This window comes from Chelonia mydas, chromosome 9, assembly GCF_015237465.2.
Source record: "Chelonia mydas isolate rCheMyd1 chromosome 9, rCheMyd1.pri.v2, whole genome shotgun sequence".
Lineage (NCBI taxonomy): Eukaryota > Metazoa > Chordata > Testudines > Cheloniidae > Chelonia > Chelonia mydas.
Window position 1 is genome coordinate 9,679,493 of NC_057855.1, and position 27,519 is coordinate 9,707,011.

A 27,519-nucleotide genomic window follows, 5' to 3' on the forward strand; every position below is an offset into this window, starting at 1 on the left:
GGGAACCCCGGGACTAAACCCCTTAACCCCCAGGATAGGGGAGTGATTAAAAGCAATTATAGATGTTATGCATGTGGGGAGCGGGGACACATAGCAGCACAGTGTCCCAGCACCAAGGAGCCTATGCAAAGTAACTTGGGGGATTGGGAGGTACCATGCTCCCTTACCCACCTCGCGGGGGTCGCATTAGCCCCGCATAATTACACCAGGCCCGTGAGGATAAATGGAGCAGAGACTACAGTGCTTGTGGACTCTGGGAGTGCTATCACCCTCATATTGGGTAAGCTGGTAAAAAGCAGTCAGCTGCTACAAGCCAAACGCGTAGCAGTGATGTGAGTGCATGGGGCCGTGAGCCACTACCCCACCATCCCAGTGGAGACAGAGGTTCAGGGAAACCCCATTGAGGTGACTGTGGGCGTAGTTCCTAAACTCCCATATCCTGTAGTCATTGCGAGGAACTATCCAAAGTTTGATAATTTACTCCCCCCGGAGAGGCTGGAGGGAGGTAGGGACCCTGAGGACAGCAACTCGTCACTGGGGGAATGTCAACCCCCCGATGTTCGCTGAGATTTCTCAGGATCTGTTCTCAGCCCCCCGGAAGACCCAGAAGACAAAAAAAGAGAGGAAGGCCGCGAAGGCCTTGGGAACCTGGATCCTGACCCAGGGCCAGAAGACCTCCCCAGTAGGCAGATGGACACGAGGAGCCAACAGAGAAACTTACACCACAGAAGGTGAGTCAGAGGCTGCCCCCAGCCATGATGGCGACGAGCCATTGGAAGAAGCAGAAGCCGGCCCCTAGGAGCTTGGACAGGTTAGTCCTGGGAGAGAGACTTTTGGGCGGGACCAGGCAGAGGACCCCAGATATGATAACGCCAGGAAAGAGGTGGCAGAGATCCATCAGATACCCGTGGATGGGAAGGTCCGGAGTCCCAGACCTTACTTTATAGTGAAGAAATATCTCCTGTACCATGTGGTGCAAATGCAGGAGCAAGAGATACAACAACTTCTGGTGCCACGAAAACATCAAAAAGCCATATTGAGTCTCCCCCACAGTCACCTGTTTGGAGGACACATAGAGGTAGAGAAAACCCAGGCACGGATCCTGCAGAGGTTCTTCTGGCCAGGAGTACATGAAGATGTCCGGCGATACTGCACCTCTTGTCCGGAGTGTCAGTTACATAGCCCTGGTCCACACTTGCAGGCTCCTTTGATACCTCTTCCAATAACAGAGGTTCCTTTCGAATGGATAGCCATGGATCTGGTAGGGCCCCTAGAGATGACAGCTTGGGGCCACCAACATGTGCTTGTTGTACTGGTCTATGCAACCCGGTATCCGGAAGCTGCTCCCCTGCGCAACACAGCTTCCAAGACAATAACTAAGGAGCTAGTACAGATCTTTGCCTGGGTTGGGCTACCCAAGGAGATATTGACCAAGGGACACCTTTTGAGTCCAAGTTGATGAAAGATCTCTATTCATTGCTCCATGTACAAGCCCTATGGACCTCTGTATACCACCCGCAAACAGATGGCCTTGTGGAAAGATTCAATGGGACCCTCAAGGCCATGATTAGGAAAGTGGTGAGACGGGATGGGAAAGATTGGGATACCCTATTGCCTTACCTCGTGTTCGCCATCCGGGAAGTTCCGCAAGTCTCTACGGGTTTCTCTCCATTCGAACTACTATATGGGCGCCATCCTCGGGGCATATTGGATATAGCCAGAGAAGCCTGGGAAGAGGAGCCAAATCCCAGAAGTAACACAGTTGAGCATGTACTGCAGATGAGAGATCGGATAGCCCAAGTTACGCCCATTGTATGGGAACACTTGGAGAGAGCACAGGAGACCCAAAGAACCCATTATAACCACCAAGCAAAGCGTCGACGGTTCCAACCAGGGGATGGGGTGATTGTACTGGTGCCCACAGCAGAAAGTAAACTGTTGGCGCAGTAGCAGGGACCCTACGAAGTAATCGAAGCCGTGGGAGAGGTGAACCATAAGGTGCTGCAGCCAGGCCGCCGGAAATCAGAGCAAATTTACCACATCAATCTTCTAAAACCTTGGCACGATCAAGAGGCATGCTTAGTCATACAGGAGACCCTTCCCCAGGTGGATAACTTACACGAGCAAGTGAGGATATCATCCGACTTGACGCCGATCCAAAAGATCGAGGCAGCCGACATGATTAATCACAACCGAGATGTGTTCTCTACAAAACCAGGGCGGACGACTGAGACCTATCACCATATCCGCACGACCCCTGGAGCCAACGTAACATTGACACACTCCCGAAACCCAGCAGCCAAAAGAGAAGAAATCAAGGCCGAAGTAAAGAAAATGTTAGAATGAGGGGTTATTGAAGAATCTTACAGTCAGTGGTCCAGTCCAATTGTTCTAGTGCCTAAACATGACAATACCATGAGATTCTGTAATGACTTTCGCCGACTGAATGAAATATCCCAGTTTGACGCATACCCCATACCACGCATCGACGAACTGGGTGACCGACTGGGTAGTGCCCGATTCTTGACTATACTGGATATAAAAGAAGATTCCTCTGACCAAAGAAGCTAAAGAAAAGACAGCATTCTCCACCCCGGATGGGCTATTCCAGTACACTGTCCTCCCTTTTAGGCTAGATGGGGCCCCAGCCACATTCCAGTGCCTCACGGATAAGCTGCTGTGCCCCCATACTAGTTATGCAGCTGCATACCTAGATAATGTCATCAGTCATACGCCAGACTGGGGAACCCACTTGGAGAAAGTTGAGGCAGTACTGCGCACCTTAAAGTGGGCTGGCCTCACTGTTAATCCCGCTAAATGCGCCATAGGGCTAGCAGAGGCTAGGTACCTGGGATATATTGTGGGAACGGGCATAGTGAAGCCCCAAACGAATAAGCTAGAGGCAATTCAAAACTGGCCCCGGCCAACCCGAAAGAAGCAGGTCCGTGCATTCCTAGGCGTGGTAGGCTACTACCAACTTTTTATTCCCCACTTCGCCACTAGGGCAAGTCCCCTAACGGACCTGGCGAAGGCCTGAGGTCCAGACGTGGTAAAGTGGACCGACGCAGCAGAGGGGGCATTCACAGACCTTCGGACGGCCCTCTGTAACGTCCCCATACTCATAGCCCCGGACTTTAACAGGGAATTTATTTTACAGACGCTTCCAAGGTGTGGTTGGGGGCAGTTCTGTCGCAAATGGTGGGAGAAGAGGAACACCCGATCCTCTCTACCTAAGCAGAAAGCTTCTCCCAAGAGAACAGAAATACGCAGTAGTTGAGAGAGAATGCCTTGCTGTCAAATGGGCTATGGAGACACTGCATTATTACCTCTTAGGCCAGCGATTTACTCTTGTGATGGACTATGCACCCCTCCAGTGGATGCAGCAGAATAAGGAAAAGAATGCAAGGGTCACCAGGTGGTTCTTATCCCTCCAACCTTTCCAGTTCTGCATATGGCACAGGGCTGAATGCCACCATGGCAACGCTGACTGTCTGTCACGAGCATACTGCCTGGCGTCCCAAGTTGCCTAACTCTATGGTGTTGACCGGGGTGGGAGGGTGGGGGGTAGAAAGAGAATATATGTATTGTGACGCGGCCAGATGGCTATAGAAAAGTAGTGGAAGACAGATATATTAGCTCCAGGCTAAACAAATCCCTGGTACCAGGATAAGTGAAATGGCAGCAGCTCCAGGTCAATTAAGACACCTGGGGCCAATTAAAAACTTTCCAGAAGGCAGGGAGAAGCCTAGGTTGATTGGGACACCTGCAGCCAATCAGGGGCTGGCTGAAACTAGTTAAAAGCCTCCCAGGTAGTCAGGTGGGCGTGCATGTCAGGAGCTGTGGGAGGAAGTTGTGCTGTTGGAGAGACTGAGTAGTACAAACCATATCAGGCACAAGGAAGGAGGCCCTGAGGTAAGGGTGAAGTGGAGCTTGAGGAAGTGAGGGCTGCTGTGGGGGAAGTAGCCCAGTGAACTGTACATGTCATGTTTCTAAAAGGTCAGCTACCATAGCTGATGCTATTAGGGTCCCTGGGCTGGAGCCCGGAGTAGAGGGTGGGCCCGGGTTCCCCCCGCCCCGCTTTGCCCCCTGATTAATCCCTGAGACTGGGAGACAACAGAGACTGTGCAAGGAAGGATAACTTCCCCTCACCGCCCTCGCTGGCTTATGATGAAAATGGCTGAGTAGACTGTGACCCTTGTTTCTAGAGAGAGAAGGGTTACATGGAGGGTCACAGTGAGCCTCTGAGGATAGCGAAATCTGCCAGGAAACACGGGACCCATGGAGGCAAGGACAGCTTTGTCACAGTATTTACTTGTAATGTTGATTACACCAACTAAAGAACAACTTTGCCCTATTCACTTCTGAATGACATCCCAGACAAATCCTCTAAATGTGCAGCCCAGTGTTACTCAACAAGCTTATTACTATATGTCCCTATGGATCATTCAAACACTTATGAATGGCTCACCAAAAACATTCTATAGTTCTCATTTCCAATATTTTGTCTTAATTTAGTAGATAATTTAGACTAATATGTTTAGTTTGGAAATAAGTAAAGCAGTTCCTGCTCTCCCCCAAAATCTATTCAGATTTTCCCTCATTCACAGAAAGGGAGAGCTGAAGATTTTACCCTGATTAAAATTCCTAGACCCAGTCACAAGAAATGAAGAGCTTTCAGATTTAGGCCAAATTAGAGCGGCAACTGCACTTATGGTTATTGCTCAACAAATTTCAAAGGAAAATAATTTAGTCAGTAGTTCAAACTGCCTAGTTCTTCCTTTTAATATACCTTGATAAAGGATGCATTGTCACCTAACATTTAGGTCAGAGCCTATTCTGTTCTTTTATCAACATGCCACTTTTGTCTCAGTTTTTAATTCAGCATTTCAACCCTGATTATTTAAATATCAGTACAATGTGCTACTTTCAGACATGTCCGTGAACAATTTCCTCCTGAAGGCTTGCTAAACCTTAACTTTCCTTGGCATTTTGTGACTACTCTTTTTTTCCAAGTTGATATTTAAATATCCTGAGAAATTAACAGTTCTGGGTAGAAAGCTTAAACTCAATGCTAATTAACCACCAGAATAAAGTTATACATGCATAAAAAGAGGGAGGAACATGCCTCAGACAATAATAAACTGAAGACTTATTTGCAAAAAACCCCCAAAATTAAATTCCAGCTCTATGATATGAAAGTTACTCAGCAATTGTCTATTACAGGGGCGACCAACCTGTGGCCCCGGAGCCACATGCGGCTCTTCAGAAGTTAATATGCGGCTCCTTGTATAGGCACCGACACCGGGGCTGGAGCTACAGGCGCCAACTTTCCAATGTGATGGGGGGTGCTCACTGCTCAACCCCTGGCTCTGCCCCCACTCCACCCCTTCCCCTGAGCCTGCTATTCCCTCGCTCCTCCCCCTCCTCCTCCAAACCTCCCGCACGCCACAAAACAGCTGATCGGGAGGTGCGGGGAGGCGCTGATTGGCAGGGCTGCTGGTGAGCGGGAGGCGCTGGGAGCAGGGGGGAGCTGATGCGGGGCTGCTGACATATTACTGTGACTCTTTGGCAATGTACATTGTTAAACTCTGGCTCCTTCTCAGGCTCAGGTTGGCCACCCTTGGTCTATTATTACATTGAAGTTCAGATGTTGCATAGACAAAAGGCAATACTAATTTTAGTCTTCAATATACAATGCACTAATATCAGATGGAGCGCTGTTCTCCGAGGGTTAGACGCTACCTAATAAGAATAATTTTAAAAATATTTTAAGCTTCCTGGTAGTATAGGAACAAACATCTTTTCCCATTTTCTTCATAAAAAACAAAACATTTCAGAAGAGAAATATGTAACATGCTGAAGGTATACCCCCTCTCAATGTCCCTAAACCACTGGTTTTCTTACTTCATTTACAGGAAAATTCCTCCTAGCTGATCCTAAAGAAAAAACAAAAAATAATCCTGTTCAATTTTGGAGGCCAGATAAGTTTAGACTTTTTTTAAAAAACGATACTGTTGCTGTTATTCCTATTATTCATTCTCACTACAGTTTCAGTTTTTTCCTAAAATCCTTTCAATGGAAGAGAGGTAAGAAAAGAAGAATTTACATAAAACAATGTAGCCTAGTTGCAAATCTGTCACCTGTACTTTGCTAGCAGAAATGACCTTGTATTTCCAGAAATGCTTTGTCAGATCAACTCTTACTGCTCTTATCTGCTGGCTCTCAAGTCTTCATGCAAGCAACTAAAGGATTTTGTGTGCCTTTTCAAGGCATTGATATCCATGCCAGGTTCCTACAGAATTAGTTAAACGGTGTCAAAACTACACAGGACACAACAGCAGAGTTAAGAGAAACCAGACACAAATTCACTATTGACTGCTGCAAGTCAGGATTCTTTCAATTTAATTAAAATAACGAAGGAATTATTTCATATTCTGCATCTTCCTCCCAGCTCCGCTGGAAAATGAAACAAGAATTTAAGTTGCAAGCATATTCGACTAAATGATAGGGGGAAAATAACAACACAAAAAACACCTGCCTGTAATTTCAAATAAAAACAATTAAATTGTAATCCAGACTGCAGTAACATTGAATTATTAAGCTAATACATGTTTTGCATGATTTGGATCATACCTTTACATTTTTGAAAGATATTCCCTTGGCCTTGTATTTAAAGATACTTAAGGAATATATAACAGCCTAGTAAAACAAAGTTTTGTCTTAACATATTTGTTCTAAGTGTCAGTTAGGATTCATTGTGTCAATCCATATAAAAAAGAAAAGGGTTCATTGCTAGACCTGGACTTTAAATATACTTTTATCTTCATCCAAAAAACACTATCTAGGCTTTCTAACCACAGGATAAATACCCTACCTGCACACTAGAACAAAAAATGGACTGACCAAGTATAGTAGGTATTTGTTTGTATATGCTAGAGTATACTATATGTATACTTCTTTTTATCTTCCAGTGATTTTATAGAACAGTAAACTCCAGTGCCCTAGTTTGTCACCATATACTCACCTAGTTGGGTACATGGCGTTTTTCATACATCACACCTTCCATTCTGAGAACTAATATAATAGTCCAGGTACAGTAGTACAAAAGAAAGCATGCTATTTTAAAGGAAGATTATACTTTAGGACTGCCCACCTTAACAGTGATCCTTTAATTATTTTTCTGCTTTCTATGTTTTTTTTTAGTGCAGTCTTAATTTTTTACTTTCGAAGTGTATAATGGATTTTTTGTTCGAACCTCACATGATTAGGTGTAGGGACTTCAACCACTCTTTTTTCAGGGACCCTCAAGAATTTAGCTTTTATTTAAAGCCTGTCATCCAGGCAAAATAGGCCAGTGCATTGTGTCTCCACCTTCTCCTTCAAGTCCCACCTTAAAAATCATTCTTCCATGAAGCCTCTAATCCCTAGGACTCCTTTCAAAAAAGAAAAAAACAATGTTTCACCAAAGAGATCCTCAAAAACAAAAGAAAAAGCTGATAAGTTTAACAAATTAACTTGGTTTTTATTATATTGCATCTCTCATCTACAAGTAATCTGTTTAGACTAAGCTGCTTGTGACAAACACATTGTCCTGTAACTTGACTATGAAGTGTCTAACATGTCTGATGCTGCCTATGTGTTTCTACATGATTGTACTCACCTAGGACACTGGAACCCTGATCCAGATTGAGGCCTTCTGGCACTACCCCATACGATTAATCACTAGAAATACGTTATAACAGAAACCTATTAAACTGATCTGTGGTTCAAATATTTTGACTGTTATTAAGAGGGTGCTTTTCCCCTGCCCCAGGCTGGGTACTCTTAAATAATCTATTAAAGCTAAGTTTTAAAATTAAAACTTACTGGAAACTGCAGTTGCAACAATAACAAGCTTCTCCAAGTTCTGGAAGTTAGTTGCAAATCTGATTTAAAATCATGTACTGGCACTACCTTAAATTATTCAAGCTCTACAAAACTGAAAACTAGCTCCTCCCTTGTAAGCAAATTTACATAGTAGAACAAACATTTACTGTAACTTATTTTTACTGGTATATTGTACATAGGCCAGAATGTACAAGAAATTCTTCATTTTTATCAGAGTAACATTTTTGGTGAATACTTTAGCCAACAACATTATAATATAAACTTAGAGTGGACACCTAGTTGATAGGATTGGGTTAATGCAGGAGTCTTGCGCATAGAGCCACGCAATCTATGTAATGGTCACAGTCTACTAGTCACTGATTTAAGTATCCATCATTTAAGTCACAAAAATCAAAATCAAAAAAGTTTGACACAATTAGAGATTGATGTTTAGAAGAGGCTCATGACTAGAGCAAAAGACGAGACAAGATAAAAGTGGGAAAAAAACAAACCCAAAGCATAAAATTAAAATGCCAAACCCTATCCAGAATCGCCAATCTCAGTTTTGAAACTCTTCTTTAACAATAATCTCATCAAAAAAATCACACTGCTCTGCAAGTCAATTTAAAATTTAGAGTTTTATGAAATGGGATACAAGTCATATATGAGGCAGGCAACTGATGTTTCTCTGTGGAGCAGACAGCTGGTTGAATATAGGACCATTGCTACATGCTTCTGGAACACTCTGTACTGAAAAAAACCCTGGCCAGTAGTTAAAACAGACAATAAAACAGAAATTAGGAGGAGAAAATACTCAGCAAGTTCAACTTTTGTAACATGATTAAAAGACAACATAGTCACTGGGTGACAGAATTCAAATACTGGGTGACAGTACCCATTCAAAGACACAGGGCCAGATTCTCTCCTGTGTGGAGATCCATGAGGGAAACTGTTCGCATTGGTTATAGCCCCCTGATTCTCATGCTGCCTGTGTCCCAACACAAGTTAGAGGAGCCGAGAAGCTGCTCTAAATTACAACACTATAATCTGTGAGGGATCATACACCAGCTATGAATTGGTGAAGCTGAGCCAAGGGAATACTCAGCTAAGCAGGGGTGGCAAGATTCTTCCACTTTTGCATTGCTCAGGCAATGCAAAGAAGCCGCTTATGCCCAAATAAATGTGTTAGTCTCTAAAGTGCCACAAGGACTCATCTTTGTTTTTGCTGATACAGACTAACACGGCTACCACTCTGAAACCTGAGCAATCAGACATTTTGTTGATGACTTCAGAAATTAAGAATCCTTAGTAATAATGTTTTAGTTCAAAATATAGCACTTACACTACAATACAGAAAAACAAGAACAATGTATAAAAAATAAAAGCAGTGAAATTACTTAGTGACAAAATGAAACTACTATGAAAGGCCTTTAGTGCCAAAACAGGCAATATGGCCAAATGCTATTCAACTTGCTACAGTTGTACAAAAAATGTGAATTACCTCATAACTCCTTCCACCCTACTCAAAAAGTCTAAATAGAGTCCAACACATAGATTCCCCACCCCCCACCCCTTCTATCTCCTACCAGCAAGTCAGGCTTTGCTCGTATGTATGTATGGTACTAGATGAAAGCCCATTTAATGATATATCAAGAAAACCTTTGCTAAGCAGCAACTAAAATTTAGAACCAAGTAATAATCACTAAATTGAGATGCTAGATGAAGAAGTCTACTAAAATTAAATTAGATAACTAAACAGTACAGGTGATAGGGGAAAAAAAATCTCCTCCCCATGTAGGGATATAGGAAATAAAGCGTAGACGTATATTACAGCACCCTTTTCAAGGAACGATGTCACGAAGGTTTAGGGGTTTTCCCTTTCTTGTGTCCGTCTGCTAGGAGAAAAATATAAAACTCATAGTTTAGACTGGCCTGCTAGGAATGTCAATTACCAATATGAAAAGAGTCTTCAATCACCCTGCAACTCCCATTCTCAAAAGTATGGAATGTGTTACAATATCTAAGTCTGGCAGTACTAAAGGAAAATTATTAATTTTTAATTATATTTTAAAAAACACACAACACTGACTTATTCCTAAGGATTGCTCCATAAATTTTGTCCATTTTCTAGGTAAGCCCACTAGGGCAGGTACTGTCTTGATTCATGTCTTGCACAGTGTCAAATGCATTGTTAGTGCATGATAATATTCAGGTTTGCTGGACACAGGAAGAAGATACTTTGCCAACTGCAGCATGCTGGTACTCTTGGATTATTGCTTGCGAAAATTTAGAGTCCAGGTAGCTCTCAGCGTCTTCCCTGGATCTGCTCCTAGATAGATTTTTTTTTTTTTAATTCATTTGAATAGTGGAAGAATATAATAGCATGAGAAGCTCAAGAACTCCACAGAACAGCAACTAGCAAAGAGATCCAGAGAGCTTTTCTCACTCGACAGGGCTTTTCAAAAGGACTTCTTGCAGGGCAGTTTAATGAAAGTATCACAAGTTTGCCATTCTTTTCAGCTGCTCACATTGCAATGACTTATTAAAACAAACATGCATAAACACTGCCCAAATAGCATTATGGCCAAATCAGGCCACACACAGTTATAAATATTTATAACTATTTATAAAACCAATAAACACTGATAAAACACCCCTGATTTAACAAAAATTAAATTGGTGTTTATCCAACAAACACCGGAAAAACAGCAGAAATAGTGACTTGTATCTAAGGCAGTGGTTTTCAATCTTTGTTCCACAGACTATGTCTAAGATTTCCAAAGGGGTCTGCCCCTCCATCTGAAATTTTTTAGTGGTCCGTAAATGAAAAAAGGTTGAAAACAACTGATCTAAAGGTTTGTCTCCACATAGAGCAGCAATGTGGATTATGGGGGTGTGATTTCTACAACACACTGATGTGTTGTGCATTAATTTGTCCATGTAGAAACTGCTGGTAAGCACTGAAGGCTCCCTAGTAGGTTTGCCAGGTGTCCAATTTTTAACCGGAATGCCCGGTCAAAAAGGGACCCTGGTGACTCCGGTCAGTGCTAAAAATCCGGTCGGTGGTGCAGCTGGGCTAAGGTAGGCTTCCTGCCGACCCTGGCTCCCAGAAGCGACTGGCATGTCCAGCTCCTAGGCGCAAGGGTGCCCACGGGGGCTCCACATGCTGCCCCGCCCCAATCACTGGTCTGCAGCTCCCACTGGCTGGGAAGTGCGGCCCATGGGAATTGCAGGGGCGGCGTCTGCGGGCAGCATGTAGAGCCAGGGTAGGTAGGGAGCCTGCCTTAGGCTCGCAGACCAGGATCCACCTGAGGTAAGCACCACCTGCATCCAGAGCCCACACTCCAAACCCCCTTCCACACCCCAACCCCCTGCCCTAGTCCTGAGCTGCCCTCCTGCACCCAAACTACCTCCCTGCACCCACACCCTTCCTGCATCCCTGCCCCATTCCAGAGCCCACACCTCCTCCCTCACCCCAGCCCTGAACCCCCTCCTGCACGCCAAACCTCTCAGCCCCAGCCTGGAGAGCCCTCCTGCACCCCAAACTCCTTGTCCCCAGAGCTTGCACCGCGCCGCCTCCCCCAGCCGGAGCTCTCACCCCCTCCCGCACCCCAATCCCCTGCTGCAGACTGGTGAAAGTGAGTGAGGGTGGGGGACAGCAAGCAAGCAGAGGGAGGGGGGGATGCAGTGCGTGGGGCACGGGGCCTCGGAGAAGGGGCAGGGACGGCGTAAGGGTGTTCAGTTTTGTGTGATTAGAAAGTTGGCAACCCTACCTTGTGCACTTCAGTATAGCGCTCTTTGAAACAGTACTACATTAACGTGCATGAGAGAACATTAGAAAAAGAGATTACTCATTACACTATACACAAAGACAAAGCCCCCAAGCCCCCTAATTTTTGGACTTCTACATAAAACTCAAAATTGTGAAAAATAAACCTGAAAAACTAAATTAACAAACCCTGAAAAACAGAAAGCCTTGCTATAAATGGATTAACATTTCTACAACTTTATATTCAAAGCCACAGCTTCATGACAGCTTGTTCATCCAGACTGGATCAGGCGAACTACAGTAGTACTTCGCCGTATAGAAACAAGCATAATATAATGATTATTGAATAAGACATCCCATGCCTTATAAATGCCTGATATGCACCAGTTAATCTCAGGCATACCACAAAGAAGAAATATCATGGAAAATAATATTCCTGGTTGCTTTTTTGGAAGGTTTTTGTTTGTTTTTTAAAACAACGTTTTCTTTTCAAAACTAGACAGTTAACTCCAAATTGGCAACATGATGGCTATATCCTTGGCTATGTCCTATGGCAGGGGTGGGAAAACTTTTTGGCCCGAGGGACACATTTGGGTATGGAAATTGTATGGCAGGCCATAAATGCTCACTAAACTGGGGTTGGGGTGAAGAGGGGGGTGAGGGCTCTGGCTGGGGGCACAGGTTCTGGGGTGGAGCCAGAAATGAGGAGTTCAGGATGCAGGAGGGAGCTCTGGGCTGGGGCTCCAGGCTCTGGGGTGGGACTGGGGATGGGGGTTTGGGGTGCAGAAAGGTGTTCTGGGTTGGGATTGAGGGGTTTGGAGGGCAGGAGAGGGATCAGGGCTGGGGCAGGGAGTTGGGGTGCAGGCTCCCGGAGGTGCTTACCTCAAGCAGCTCCCGGAAGTAGCATTGTATCCCCACTCTGGGTCCTGTGCGGAGGCGCGGCCAGGCGGCTCTATGCGCTGCCCCGTCCGCCGGCACCACCCCTGTAGCTCCCATTGGCTGGGAACTGCGGCCAATGGGAGCTGCTGGGATGGCGCTTGGGGAGGGGGCAGCGTGCAAAGCCCTCTGGCTGCCCCTAAACATAGGAGCCAGAGAGGGGCCATGCCGCTGCTTCTGGTAGTGGTGCAGAGCAGCTGCTGACTCTGCTTCCCGGCTGGCGCACAGGAGCGGGACAAGCCCCAGACCCCGCTCCCCAGTGAGAGTTTGAGGGCCGGATTAAATCAACTGGTGAGCCAGATGTGGCCCGCAGGCCATCGTTTGCCCACTCCTGTCCTAGGACATCCTCTCTCAACCACATTTTTAGTTCAAAATCATGATTAAGAACATCTTAGGGCAGATCTACATCGTAGCACTTCAGTGAAGATGCTACTATGCAGATGGGAAAGCTTCTCCCCATCAGCATAGTTAATCTATCTCCATGAGAGGCAGTAGCTATGTTGATAGGAGAAGCCCTCCTGTTGACTTAGCGCTATCTACAGTGGGGGTAGGTTGGTATAACTGCATCACTCAGGCATGTGGATTTTTCACGCCCCTGAGCAACACAGTTATACTGATGTACATTTACAATGTAGACCTGGTCTTGGAACATAATTAATGTACAAAAAGAAAAGGAGTACTTGTGGCACCTTAGAGACTAACCAATTTATTTGAGCATGAGCTTTTGTGAGCTACAGCTCACTTCATCGGATGCATACTGTGGAAAGTCAATCCGATGAAGTGAGATGTAGCTCACAAAAGCTTATGCTCAAATAAATTGGTTAGTCTCTAAGGTGCCACAAGTACTCCTTTTCTTTTTGCGAATACAGACTAACACGGCTGTTACTCTGAAACCAATTAATATACATTTATTAGGAATCGGACTCCGCATACTGCACCTATATGCTTGGGTAGATCTTCTATTCACTTTTGGGTAAAAGAGAAACAAGTATCCTAGATGACAAACTTATATTTATGCTTCACTTAGATGCAACAGAGTGGTCAATCACATATAAACCAAAGAATAGGCAATCTAGAGCCTGCCAGAAAGGAAACAGTTGCAGGCTCATAGCATCTACTGAATAACCCAATGAGAAATACTCAAATTATTCACATACTCTTAAAAAAAAAAATCTTTTAGCCAGTTACACCAAAATCAGAGTAATTTCTGACAGGCTACCTGTCTGATTTTTCACATCTAAATACTCAAAGATATGCAAGATTTGAACTATGCTTTGTTTAATATATTATAAATTATTACTAACTAAACTGCTTTCAAATTTGACACATTTCACTCCAGAACACTAGCATTTCAAATGAAGTATGTAGAACTTTAAAAATGTATTTGCTTTTAAACAGTAATGATGGTACTTTAAGACAAGTGACACTTTTCATTCTGTGTTAATGCAGTGTTCTATTAACTGCTCTTTACCAACCTGGCTGTATTTTTCTGCAGAGTTGGTTGCACCTATGAAATTAACCAATCCTCAACAAATCCACCCACCGACTCTCTGTGTGTAATCAAAAGATTAGATATAGTGAGGGCACCAGCATCTTTGCTGCTGCTTCCAAGATAGAAAAGCACATTCCACGCTCCATACCCCATTCCTATCACTATTGATTGCGCTGGTCCCACATCCACCTCCTCTCCCACACACCCTATATATACATTAACTGGCAGCTAGTAGCGTAACCTAGTTAGAAACCTACTTCATGACTTGTTGCATGTTGGCATTATGTAAATGAAAACAACTGAAGATGCTGCATTTTTTAAAGTTTTACTAATTAGGCTAACAACGCAGAGAGTTAATAATGTAATATGCAGAAATTTAGCACAGTACCTAACAGAACAGAACTTAGTGATTGGTATTACAGATTCATGTGTGTACACTGAACACTGACCTCTAGTCTTACCAACATTATCTTGCTCTGTGTTCATCAATAATATTATCTCTAAGAACACAGTTATCTTATAGGACTAGTTAACTGGAAAACATATTTAAAACAATGTATAAATATTAATGCAGATATAGGTACAGTTTTGCAATTCTGTAAAGTGTTTATAGGCTTGTGAGAAATACTGTATAGCAATATACTAACATTATCTTGAAGGAAAACTATATTTTAAAACAATAGTTTTAGATTACATCTCGACAACAAAAGTATTTTCAAATTGGATTGTTCTCTCCTTTTCTGCAAAATAGTTCTGCAAATTATTCTGTTTATACCCCCTCATGCTTGTTCATGTGCATTAGAAAGATAACATACATGTTCATACACCATAATGAAAAACTATGTATATATATATACACACACACACCTTGAAAGACCAGAGGGACAGAGTAGAACAATTACTCTCTTCATGGTGATGAATGCTAATAAGTTCATTATACATTGTACTGTGTTCATTTTTTAAAGTTGTTGCTTCTCCTGCTTCTTTTATATGCTTCCTTTTTAAAAAAAAAACAAAAAAAAAACCACACTACGTTTTCAGTCTCTTCAAATCCAGTCCTCCTGAGAAGCTACTGCTAATTTCTATTTATGGCCTTCCCAGTCATGAGGGCTCCACAGCCCTCCCAACACAAGAGAGATCTAGGCCAATGACTTAGCTGTACAAAACTAGAGGTTTGCATAGACCTTCACAGACAAAAATGAGGCAAAGTCACCACTCTGAGGAATTTACTATCTAATTCTTCAGCTAAGAATCAGGTTCTATCAGTAACCCATTTCCCCTACCATCCTTCCTACATCTCAGGGCACACCAGTCTTCCTGCTGTTTTCCTTGTGCACATAGGTGTTCAGGTACTACGGTGATCCTATTTCTGCATATTTCACCAGTAACAATAGGCAGTACTGGACTGTCAGTAAAACAAAAACTGTTAACTTTATATTCACATAAAATCTAGACAGATGCAGCCTTAGCAGGATATCTGCCCTGCCCACTGACACCCATTCCCACACCGCTTCCCTGCTATTTTCCATACTCTTCTTTCATATTTATTTCAGTACTCCCACTCACTGAAATAAGGCTCACTCAGACACTCAAGGTTCCAAACTTCCCATCTACAGGCATACTTTGTTTCAAGACCCATTGCCACACCCAACACATGTGCAGCAGATAGCCAAAACAAAGTATATTTCCTCCTACTCACATCAAATTAGATTCTGCCTCTACCTCCCCACAATAGCCCCAGTTCTCCTTGAACCTCTATGCCATCCATGGCACAATCAAAACTATTTCTCTTGCAGCTCACCTGTTTCCCTAATACCTTCTCACTATTTCACCCCAGCTATTCAGCACTACTGTGTTCTCTTCTAATACAACTGTTTGCTGAACCTTTATTAACATTAAAAAGTTACATCAATATGTATGTACGGGCACCAGTGAGGGAGCGAGCTGTGAGAGAACGCAGACTGGCAGCTTGCATATACTGAATTTCAATGTAAGGAGTTGTTGTGAAACCTCATGCGGAGGTTAAAAACAAAAGAAAAAGAAACATGACTCATCCTTCCCATCATTCAGGTTTGCTTTCTTAGCACCCTTTTTCAACCCAATCCTTTTCCCCTTGCATCATGATTCCTCTTTTCCTGATTTCCTCCACTGTTAAAGCAACTTTGACCAGCCACCCCTTCTTTTCTTCAGAACATTCTTTAAAACATAACTGTTTAGCTGAATTTTGTGGTATAGATGTTTGTACTTTTTAGAATAAAGTTTTACAGTGACATAGTAACATTGACAAAAACTACAAATAAAATGAATCTTATGGGCTATTTATTATTTTTATAGAAATGAGAGATCACAGCTTCATCTTCAGATAATCTGAAAAAATACCTTTAATTCACCTGATTTTTTTTTAGTTTACAGTATTTTAAATATTAAGGACCTTCTTAAGAAAACTGCCATTGTCAGCTTGCAACGTGAAGTTCGATACCTGCAGTGGCTGAGCTATGGGCTCAGACAATCCAATGTCTAACTTTAAAAATTAACAGCAGGTTAAGTAATTAAAAATCTAGGATAGCGCTACAATTTTTGCATATAAAGTCACTTTTTAGCCACACTTTAAGCAGTTACCTTAAATCTACTGGATCATCTTGAGCATGCAGACTATGACACAATTTACCTTTCTACTCCAAGACTAAAAATCTTGGAAGAACTGCTCAGTATTACAGTGCACTTGAAGAACAAAGAAAACCATATCTTATATATTAATATCCAGAACTGATTATACTATTTCAAGGTACACTTACTGTGAAAGAGACTAGACATTTTAAAAAAACCCCAACCTATTTACAGGCAGGCTCTACAGTAATCCCATCTTCACAGTAAACATGAAAGACAACTGCACTACATCGAAGTCTTCATTCTTGATGAGACAAACAGACTAGCAAACCTTTTGTGTGTGGATGCAATAAAACAAAAAAGTGTATATAGCCAGAACTGAGATAAAACAATTAATTTCCAGGGACATAAAACTTCACCATCACACCAAAGCAATAAAAACAGTCAAAACTGGCAATCATAGTGTCACTGGCTGCTCTATGCTTCAAATAATTAAATCAGAAATAATCTAAAATATAGGTCTCTTCATGACTATCAACTAGTTCAAAAAAAGCAAATGATGTCCACAAACAAGACAGTCTTGGCGTTGTTTTTCTTTACATCATAAAGCGACAGCTTGCAATTAAACAAACTAGAATAAATAATAAGAGAAGCTCTAGCCACACTAACATGTTGTATAAAGCATGCCATCCATAAGATAAGTGCAATGAAATAAATAAGTGTTTAAAAATAATAGAAGCATCTATCCACAGGACACTCGAAAAACATTTCTTTAATTGGGAGTGTGCATTTCACTTTGCATTGTGAATTGGAAGGCATTCAAGGGCTGCTGACTTTTATTTTATTGACAAATGATTTAAAGGGAGACAGCAAACATCAATTTATGTTTATTTCTGAACTGGCAGAGAATGTGTGTATTACTGTACAGTTGCCTTGTGTTCCTATCAGAGTATTGTGCAACAGGCATACCAACTCTTGCTCATTTGAAGGAGTCTCTCTACACTAGTCTGTCATAAGGCAGTTTTTAATCAAGAGTGTCCGACTTAAAATGGAAGATTTTGTTTTATGTTAGGTTACCAATCAGGTTTAAAATCTTATTCATTCAGTTATCTCAGCTTTTAAGAGCCCATGTATTGAGAACTGGGACAAGCAAGGATTCAAAAGAGAAGACTCAAAAGGTTTTGTGCTAGGAAAGGAGAGTCCCAGAATTTTTCAGAGTAGCAGCCGTGTTAGTCCGTATTCGTACTTTGCATCCAGTGAAGTATTCACTTTGCATCCAGTGAAGTGAGCTGTAGCTCACGAAAGCTTATGCTCAGATAAATTTGTTAGTCTCTACGGTGCCACAAGTCCTCCTTTTCTTTTTTTGAAAATGAACATTGTCATTCTTCTCTAAAGAGTGTGAACATCCCCGCTCTCCCCCCCGCCCCCCCAAAAAAAGATAACAGCTGCAGGAACATATATGTTATTCAAGACAAAACAAAAATCCACCCCGATTTCAGCCGCCCTGCCACATTTCACGCCTCTGAGCCCTATTTTATACACATCCCGCATTCAGGAGGAAAGCCTCGCTCGTTTCCTTAACCACCATCAAACTGCACCACGCCTGCCATGGTGGGAGGGGGAGCCCACCTCTGACTTCCTTCGCTGTGAGACAGGCTGAGGAGCGAGAGTCCCGGACTACTTCAGCCCTGCCTCAAGTCACCCTCGCTCGCCGCGGGAGACGCCTGGATTCAGCGCGGCCCCGCTTGGGGCGGAAGGGCTCGGGCCGGGCGCGCTTCAGACGGAACTCAGGATTGCGGGACCCGAGGTGAGGCTCCCCGCGGGCCAGCCGCCCCTGAGGCCCGGCGGGGGTCCAGGCACACGGGGCAAGTGTGTGTGGTGGGGCTGGTGGAGGGGCGAGGCGGGAAAGTTCCGCCCTCAGGGGCGGCTCTGAGGTGAGGGCAAAAGGCGGCCGCCCCCGCCGCCTACCAGTGGGCGGGGCCGCCCCCCTCGCCCTACGGCCGCTCCCCTCCGCTGCCCCGGGCGAGGCCTAGCGCTGCTCGGCCCCTCTCGCTCCGGCCGGCCCGGAACCTACCAGCTGCTGGCGGATCCACCGTAACATCCCCCCGGCCTTGCAGGTCCCGGAGTGGGGTTTCCCCTCGAAAGTGCCGCTCGGTCCCGCCGCCTCAGTGCAGCCGCCCGCCGCTGCTCCGCCTCCCCATGGCGCAGAGACGCGGCGCCTCCTTAGGCGCGGCGCAGCCCGCCCAGCACCCGGAGCCGGCGGGGCCGCGGCCGCCCGACAGCCGCCATCAAAGAGCCGCTGTGGTCACCGAAGCAGGTTCTCCCGGCGGTCCGCCCCGCCTCCAGGAAATGACGAGGGAGCAGCAACACAGAGCGAGGGGCGGGGCCTGAAGAAAGGCGGGGGCGGGGGCGGGAAAGTTGGTCCAGAAGAAGGTGGCGGGAGCTGAAGCTGAGGAGAGGGAGGGAAAAAGCTGGAGTGGGGGACGCTGGGGGAGGAACAGGGGTTGCTGAGGAACATGTTCAAACCAAAAAGAAAAGGAGGACTTGTGGCACCTTAGAGACTAACCAATTTATTTGAGCATAAGCTTTTGTGAGCTACATCTCACTTCATCGGATGTTTAAAAGCAAATTGAAAGTCTTTAGGCCTGCGTCTCCTTTTTGTTTTACTACATGGTATAAAGTATTGTAATGCAGTGGAGAGTTTGACTGGTTCGTCATCTTAATCTGTACTGAAACATTTATAGAAGCCTGTTTAAAAAAAAATTACTGTTTGATTAAAAGTGGATATTAACACATTTTCATAAAATGTAATGTTCTCCATGAAATCTCTATTTTGTTCTATTAAAAATAGAACTTCTAATTGTGAAAATTAAATACAGTATTCAGCCCCGAGCCTCCAAATACTTACATGTTTAACCATACGCACATACGTATTTGTAGGATGAGGGACTTGCTCCAATGCTCTTTACTGCAAACAGTTAAAAGAGGATTATTTTAAGTAGTAAAAGCCTGGGCTTTTGAGACCTGATCCAGCTCCCATTAAAGTCAAGGAGAGCTTTGTCATTGATTAAAATAGAAAAAGGTTCTCTGTGAAGGAAGATCTGAGTTCTATCCCTGCTGCTACCCTGAAGTTCCAAATTACTATAATAGAAATGTAGGGATGGAAGGGACCTTGAGAGATCATCTAGTCCAGTTGTGCAGAGGCAGGAGTAATGTAGTCCTGCCTACCACTTTAGTCCAACACAATAATGTGCAGTATTGTATGATGACTGTATTTGTCACAGATCTTTTGTGTAGGTTTCAGCGTTTGATTAGAGATTTAGGCAGAATACAACTTGTTTTGGACATTTAGTGTGGCTGATGGATGGTTTGAGTAGTGAGATCTCTCCTCTCCCATGCAGTTTTAAGGATATGAATTTATAATTAGAAAAATATTTATCCTTAATTTTTATTAGAGGCACCTCAAACTTTGTAAAGTTCTATATTAAATGCTAGGTATTATTGAAAAGATTCAAATACAGCAAAGTTGAATTTCAAACAGTATTACAAACTAAATTAATGTTAAATCAATCCACTTCTGAACTACCAAAGTGATTTCACAGCTGTGGAACATTGCCCAGATAGCAGTCGTATTGGAAAGCTTCCAGCCAAAAGCTTAACTGATCTGATCAGCATTCTTGTGCTGGTGTCTTTCAGGGAAGAAGTAAAAACAAGGTCCTGACCACTAGTTATTAAAGATCATAGTGTTTTTCTGAAGAATGAGAGCGTTTAGTTGTACCCTTAGCAAATTCAAATAAGAGTAGCAACATTCTGAAAGCCTACATTTCAACCTGCAGTTTCAGTTAGATGAAGATATTCTTCACTTCCTATTAGGTTACTCTAGCGGTGCACTGCATCAAAAATAACTTGAAAGCATCTGACAAACTAATTGATTCCAACATCACTTATATATATTTTGCTTAAAAATGGAGAAAAAGTTAGTGGAAGAAAGTGCATTAGAGGAATTAAGTTATTAATTACCATAACAGGCTCTGAACACTCTACCTTTTACAATATTAAGCAAACACTTGATCCATCATAATAATTTTACCCTTGAGAAAAATAAAACTTTGTACTTCTGGAGTGTCCCTTCTGAGTTGTTCAAAAGCAATGTGCAAATCTTAATGAATTAAGCTTCACAATACACTTGTGTGGCTCACATTTTACCAAAGAGGAAAACTGAAGTAAAACAAGATCTGCAGCAGAATTTTCAAAAGCGGAGCCTGAGATTTCAGGTCATAATTTTTTGGGGTTCTCAACTTAGACACTAAAGGCCTGACTTGCAGAAGGCAGTGAGTCTTCAGCACTTCTGATAATGAAGCCTCAGCTGTCTGGATGTGGGCACCCAAAAACTGAGGCTACGTCTACACAACCGCTGGATCAATGCTCCAACAATTGATGCACCGGGGATCGATTTAGCGGGTCTAGGACCCGCCAAATCGACCGCAGATTGCTTTCTGGTCAACCCCCATACTCCACCCCGAGCGAGAAGAATAAGGTAAGTCGAAGGGAGAGTGTCTCCCATCAACCCAGCGCAGTGTAGACACTGCAGTAAGTCTACCTAAGCTATGTCGACTCCAGCTACATTATTCCTGTAGCTGAAACTGCATAACTTAGGTCGACTTACCAGGGTAGTGTAGATATAGCCTGAGAACAAAAGTGGCCTCTGATTTTGAAACATTTTGATCTGAAGACTTGCTCAACTTTGCACAGTAAATCTGTGTTGAAGCAAGAAATAGAACAAAGGTCCCACCCACCTTGACTTCAACATGAGTAACTATCCTGCAGGGAAAGAATAAGATCCCAGATACTCTGAACCTCAGTCATATGCTTTAGCCACTTGACTAGGCTTCCCAATCCATGGGGAAGATGGTTTCAGTTGTTTACTTAGCAACAGAGGACTTCACTGTCCGCTGATATTAACAAAAATGTATAATGATAAAAGGACACTTTCAAAAATTAAATATAAGAAGTTAGAGTTCAGATACGCAATCCTGCAAACCTTTATGCACATTAGCAGTCCCAGTGAAGTCAATGGTACTACTCATGTATAAAATTAAGCATGCATAAAAACTTGCAGGACCCAGCCCTGAGTGATGCGGGCCCCGGTATCAGGGGCAGTAAAGATTCCTTAGGATCCAATGTTTTCCCACTGGAAAATGCTTGTTTTTTCCATTTTAAAATTAATAACTTTGTAATTCTTGAAAATGTTAATCTGCAAAATTTATATTGGCAACTAAGATGCCAATTGAAAAAAAAAACCTATGTACTAAATATATAGAACACTAGTGATTTCATTTCCAAATCCACAGGTCAGACTGTCTTGAGTGGCTCATGACCATGAGTGACAACCTCAGGGCAGACTGTTAATAAACAGGCCACAAACCCCAATCTGGCTGTGTGTTCTATACTTAGATTTCACCAATCAAGTATCAAGCCTGAGCTCCTCAAGCATTACAACAGCCTTAATATGGAGTCACAGACAGTCCCCTTGGGTACTCTGGTCTATCTTGCCACCTAGGCAAGCTTGCTTCCATGACAGATGGCTCCTTCCACCAAAAATCACAACAATATTCAGGTTACGGCCAGTCCCAAAGGACCAGTTACCTACCCTAGGTCAATTGTACCCCAGATCTCAAACTAAAGATGCTTGTAGCCAATCCTATAATACTCAGAAAAAAATTAGTGTTATGTACAAAGTGAAAGCAGGTAAACATATGCAAATGAGTTTACAGTCTTCGGTTCCAAAAAGGGGGTAATAGTTGCTATATATGCAAGTTCTATATGTCCTTCAGGGCTAACCCAATCTAAGCAGCTTGGGGATCCCTTGTTTATGCTTAGAAGTATTGCCCTCTCCAAATTCCAAGCAGCATAGCAATACAGGTCCTTCGTCTCAAGTATTTATATCAGGAGTGGGCAAACTACGGCCCGCGGGATTGCCCCCCGTGGTGCCGCAGGCTCCACGCCGCTCTCAGAAGTGGCCGGTACCACGTCCCTGCGCCCGGGAGGAGGGGGAGGGGGAGAGCAGAGGGCTCCATGCGTTGCCCTTGCCTCCAGGCGCTGCCCCCCGCAGCTCCCATTGGCCGGGAACGGGGAACCGCGGACAATGGGAGCTTCAGGGGAGGTACCTAGTGGTGCGGCAAGGGCAGCACGAGGAGCTCTATGCCCCCCACCCCCAGGGGCCGTGCAGGGACATGGTGCCAGCCACTTCCTGGAGTGGCAAGTTGTGGGGCCAGGGCAGGCAGGGAGCCTGCCCTGTCCCCAGTACACGCTGCTGCCACCCCGGAGTCCCTTTAGGTAAGTGGCGCTGGGCCGGAGCCCAAACCCCTCCTGTACCCTGCCCCCCAACTCCCTGCCCTAAGCCTCCTGCCTGCACCTCGCACCCCTCCTGCACCCCAACCCCCTGCCCTCAGCTCCCTCCCACAGTCCGCACCCCTCCTGCACCCCTGCCCTGAGCCCCCTCCTGCACTCTGCACTCCTCCTGCACCCCATCCCCCTTCCCTGAGCCCCCTCATACACCCCACACCCCTCCTCTGCCCCAATCCCTTGCCCTGAGCCCTTTCCTGCACACCGCACTCCCTCCCGCACCCCAACCACGTGCCCTGGCCCTGCATACAATTTCCCCACCCAGATGTGGTCCTCGGTCCAAAAAGTTTGACCACCCCTGATTTATATTCTGTTCCCACAGAGTTCAAATTTATGGGATGAGTTCACGTGCATGTCCCTTCTTCATGGGTGTGTGCGGGAGCAATAAACAAAGTCTTTGTCCTTCGATGTTTTGCAATGGCTCATGTGGTTTCAGTGGGTGTTCTTGTGTGCAGGACCAGCCCTTTACATTCATGCTTCTTTCCTGTTTGGTGAGTTACACAATTACAGAGATTTACAGTGCAATCAATATAACTTTATATCATGGGTTACAGAGATTATGAGATCAATATTGCACCATCCTGGAATCAGTTCATCAAGTCTAAAGACTGTCTTATCAACTTAACATTTGTTTTAACAATGCTAACACATAGCAGGAAACCAGTCTGCCTCACCTATGTATTTGTCAGTGTTCAGTGAGGCCTAGGGTCCTTGGAATGAGCTGGCACCTAGTCTGCCAGCATCCCAGCATAGTCAAAAAGTCTGCATCAGAGATACAGGGTTACTTTAACACATCCTTATTCTGCAGGCATTCAATTACCTGTCTGGAGCACCAATTATATAGATAATCAGTGGCTGATTTCCAGTCACAAGGCCCTGAATCTAAATACACATGCAGACCGTTGCCTAGGGCAATCAATCTTCAGGAAAAAGTACAAAGAGACTCTTATCAAATGAATAGAGCTTTTAAAAAAGAAAATCTTCTGTCGAGCTTGTTGTTGCTTTTTTGCTGCTTGCAAGAAATAAGATCTGATGAACAAAAGTAATATATGTTTTAAATAGCAACATTTACAAGATTATATAAATGCAACAGAGTTTATCTTTTCATTTCTTTTTGCTACATCTGCTCTTGTATATTGGAAGCTGGATCCTTTGCTTTACCCCACCCCCTATTACTGCTTTTTAGACTTGAAAAATCTGTTTTACAGTGTAAAGCTTCAACTGCTATCCCGACACAACATATATATACTTTTATCTGCTCGATTTGATTTAATAACAAGGCAAATTGAGGAGATTAATTTATTACTAGCAAACAAAAGGAGAGTCACAGATCTTTGGGATTAACAGAACTCTCACCCAGCCTGGTAACTGTTCAATAAAACCTTATTAAAATTAAAATGCTGTGGGCCTCAGACTGTCAGTTGTGATCACTAACGGCCCTAATCCTAGAAGTTGTTCCCTTCAGGCATGAGTGAAGGAGTTCATCTGTACAGAGCTCATGGCAGAACTGGGGTACTATTGGTCACACAGTAGGAAATTTGTAACAGGTAAGTAACAGCCACTTTCAATTAATATTCGTGGCCATGGGATGGGGGTTCTATATTCTAGTTAATCCCGGCTACCAGAATGGCCCCTAAGGGTCATAGGCAGCTGAGTGCACATCAGAGCACCTTCTGGCTTTGTCCTAAGGCTGTTCCTATGTCAGCTGAAGAACCTCAGAATAGAGGCAGTGAAAAGATAGGTTAGAGCACTCTTCTCCCTGCATTTCTACATTAGGCATAGTTCTGCCAGAACAGAGAATCAAGCTCTAGCTCTAGAAACATTTACCCATCTCTAATAATTTTGGGCCCAGTTCTGTAAGGTGCTGAGCCTCTCAACACTCATTGATTTGTGGAACTGAGGGCACCCAGCACCTTGCAAGATAGGACTCTGTAAATGGTTATATTAATATTTGGCAATTAATTGCCATCTATGCTACTTAATATTGTTTTGCAATTATACACTGTACATACAGGCATCTAACTCATATGCAGAACAGGAAAGGCATTGACTAAATGGAGAGAAGTGAGCAGACTGATCTGTGATAGGAAAATGTCTTTCAAATTGAAAAGTAAGATCTACAAGATGAAAGTTACAAAAGTGCATGCCTATAGCTCTGATTGCTGGTTACTGAGGAAGACACAGGAGCAGATCTTGAATACAGCAGAAAGGAAAAAGTTAAAAATGAATGTTTTGGAAGAATGGACCATGTTTGGAACAAATGAATTAGAGTAAGTGTGAAGACGGTATCAATTATAGAAAAGATCAGGGAATCCAGGATTAGATGTTTGGGCATGTGAAAAGAAGTTTGAAAGAATATTTAGGAAACAGGGTGTTCAACTGAGAAGTGGAGGGTAAAGGAAAGGTTGGGTGACCCAAAACTAGATGGATGGATGTCATAGAAAAGGATTTGATTAGCTGCAGAATTTCCACGGAACCGTTTCAATACAGATGGGAATGGAGAAGAAAAACTCAAAGAGTTGACCCCATGTAGATGGAACTAAGGCTAGAAGAAGAAGAAATACAGATATCTATATGAAATATGAGTTAATCTTCAGATTCTTTAATGATTTGTAAGAATATAGGTGTCATAGTGGTACAATTTTATAATTGCCCTCCTGTAAATTTTATAATCTGATAATTAGCACCAGTTAGTAGATGAATGTGTCATACATTATTTTACAGTAAGCCCCTATTCTTATGCAAAATAGCATAGGATATAGCTCAGTATTCTGATTGCTTAATGAAAGCTCATATCATAATATATTCTTGCAAGGAGGTCTTTCCATACTGTAGCATCTCAGTTAAGGTTGCTATGTGGATAATCCTTAACATTTGAAAAGAGGACAGCACCTTTGCATCAGCATTCTGAATGGATAGGAATGGGGCAAGATTGCATTTGTCAAGACCAGACAGAAGATGTGACACTGCACCCCATATTCATCATAAAAAGTATTGCTATGATAAGAATATGACATAACTAAGATATGTTTTATGCAAGATGGGTCATGTGAGGTATCATTGGAAAGGTTATGATTTACTGAATGTGATTATCCAATTTGTATGCATGTATCATTTCTGTATATGAAATTAGGAATACTGACTATGTAGCAATTACAACTGTGTGTGTGCTTGGGGGAATTCCCACCAGACAGTAGGCAATCAGCCTGGATGGGCCATTAAGAAGGACAACAGAACTTTGAAGATACTAATCTCCCACCTTCCTGAGACACTTCCTGGGATGCTACTTTAATGCTGCAAGGTCATGTGATCATGTCACCTGGTACAGGGTCTGATCTTGAGCTGGTATTTTTCCACTGGAAGGGGTGGGCTAGGAAATAAAAGATTGCCGCCATATGTGAATCCTATTTAAGGCTGGGGAGTGAGTTAAACTAGGCTCTTCTCAACTGTTTCTCTGCCCAAGAAGGAAGACTGCTGAAAACACCTGAAGAAACAAAAGGAACTAAGCTGGGGGAGGTAGGGAGTAAGCCCAGGCGAGACAGATCAGCCTGTAAAAGGAATACCTGGAGATTCAAGCTGCAAGCAGTGCAGTTTACCTTCAAGAAACTCTGCAACTTGCTTGAAACAACATTTAGGGTGAGAAATTATTATTTGTAGCCAGTATTCTTTAGTGTATTAAGCTTAGTGTTTTGTTTTATTTGCTCAGCAATCTGCTTTGTTCTGTTTGCTATCTCTTATAGTCACATAACATTTACCTTTTGTAGTTAATAAACTTGTTCTTTGTTTATTCCAAAACCCAGTTTCTGCAATCCATAACGGGGGGGAGGGGGGGCAAAAAGCTGTGTATATCTTCCTCCACATTGAGGGAGGGGGCAATTTTCATGAGCTTACGCTGTATAGATCTCTATACAGTGCAAGACCATATAATTTTGGGTTGACATCTCAAAGGAGGTGTGGACTTGAGTGCTGGGCAATCCCTGATCTGATTCTTCCCATACAGAACTGATCTCAGTGTCTCTGTGTCCATTTGCAGCTGGGTGTATCCCTACCAGTGTGTGTGTCCTGGAGAAGGCTTGAGGGCCTGGCACAGCGGAACGGGTGGGCTCAGCACATCAGGTGGCACCCCAAAAAGGGGTACAACCCATCACAGAAGGATGTTGCAGTAATCTAGATGTGAGTTGATGAGAGCTTGGAGCAGAGTTTTAGCTGTGTGGATGGATAAGAAAAGCTGTATCTTAGACATGTTATGCAGAAAGATTGGCAAGACTGAGATACAGCTTGGATATGAGGACCTAGAAATAGATCTGAGTTGAAAATCTGATGTGCAGGTCATGACCCTAAGTGTCTGGCATGATGGTGGTGTCCATAGCAATCAAGCAAGGAAGTAGCGAGGAGGGGAAGATTAGGATCTCTGTTCTAGCTATGTTGATCTTGAGCTGTTGAC

At 43.5% G+C, this 27,519-nt stretch overlaps 1 protein-coding gene across 5 annotated transcripts in view; it reads right to left on the reverse strand.

Annotated features, from left to right (window-relative positions):
- ATP11B (ATPase phospholipid transporting 11B (putative)) overlaps positions 1 to 19,030 on the reverse strand; it is a 113,961-nt gene extending 94,931 nt beyond the window's left edge. For 3 of the 5 annotated variants that reach the window (XM_043522901.1, XM_043522900.1, XM_043522903.1), the window contains exon 1: positions 14,931 to 15,020. In XM_043522901.1, coding sequence (XP_043378836.1) covers positions 14,931 to 15,005 — 75 coding nt within the window. In that variant the 5' untranslated portion in view covers positions 15,006 to 15,020. Of the gene's footprint in view, positions 1 to 14,930; positions 15,021 to 18,744 lie in introns of those variants that run through there. The other 2 variants (XM_037909508.2, XM_037909507.2) reach the window with 2 other exon arrangements.
- Between the last annotated feature and the right edge of the window lie 8,489 nt (positions 19,031 to 27,519).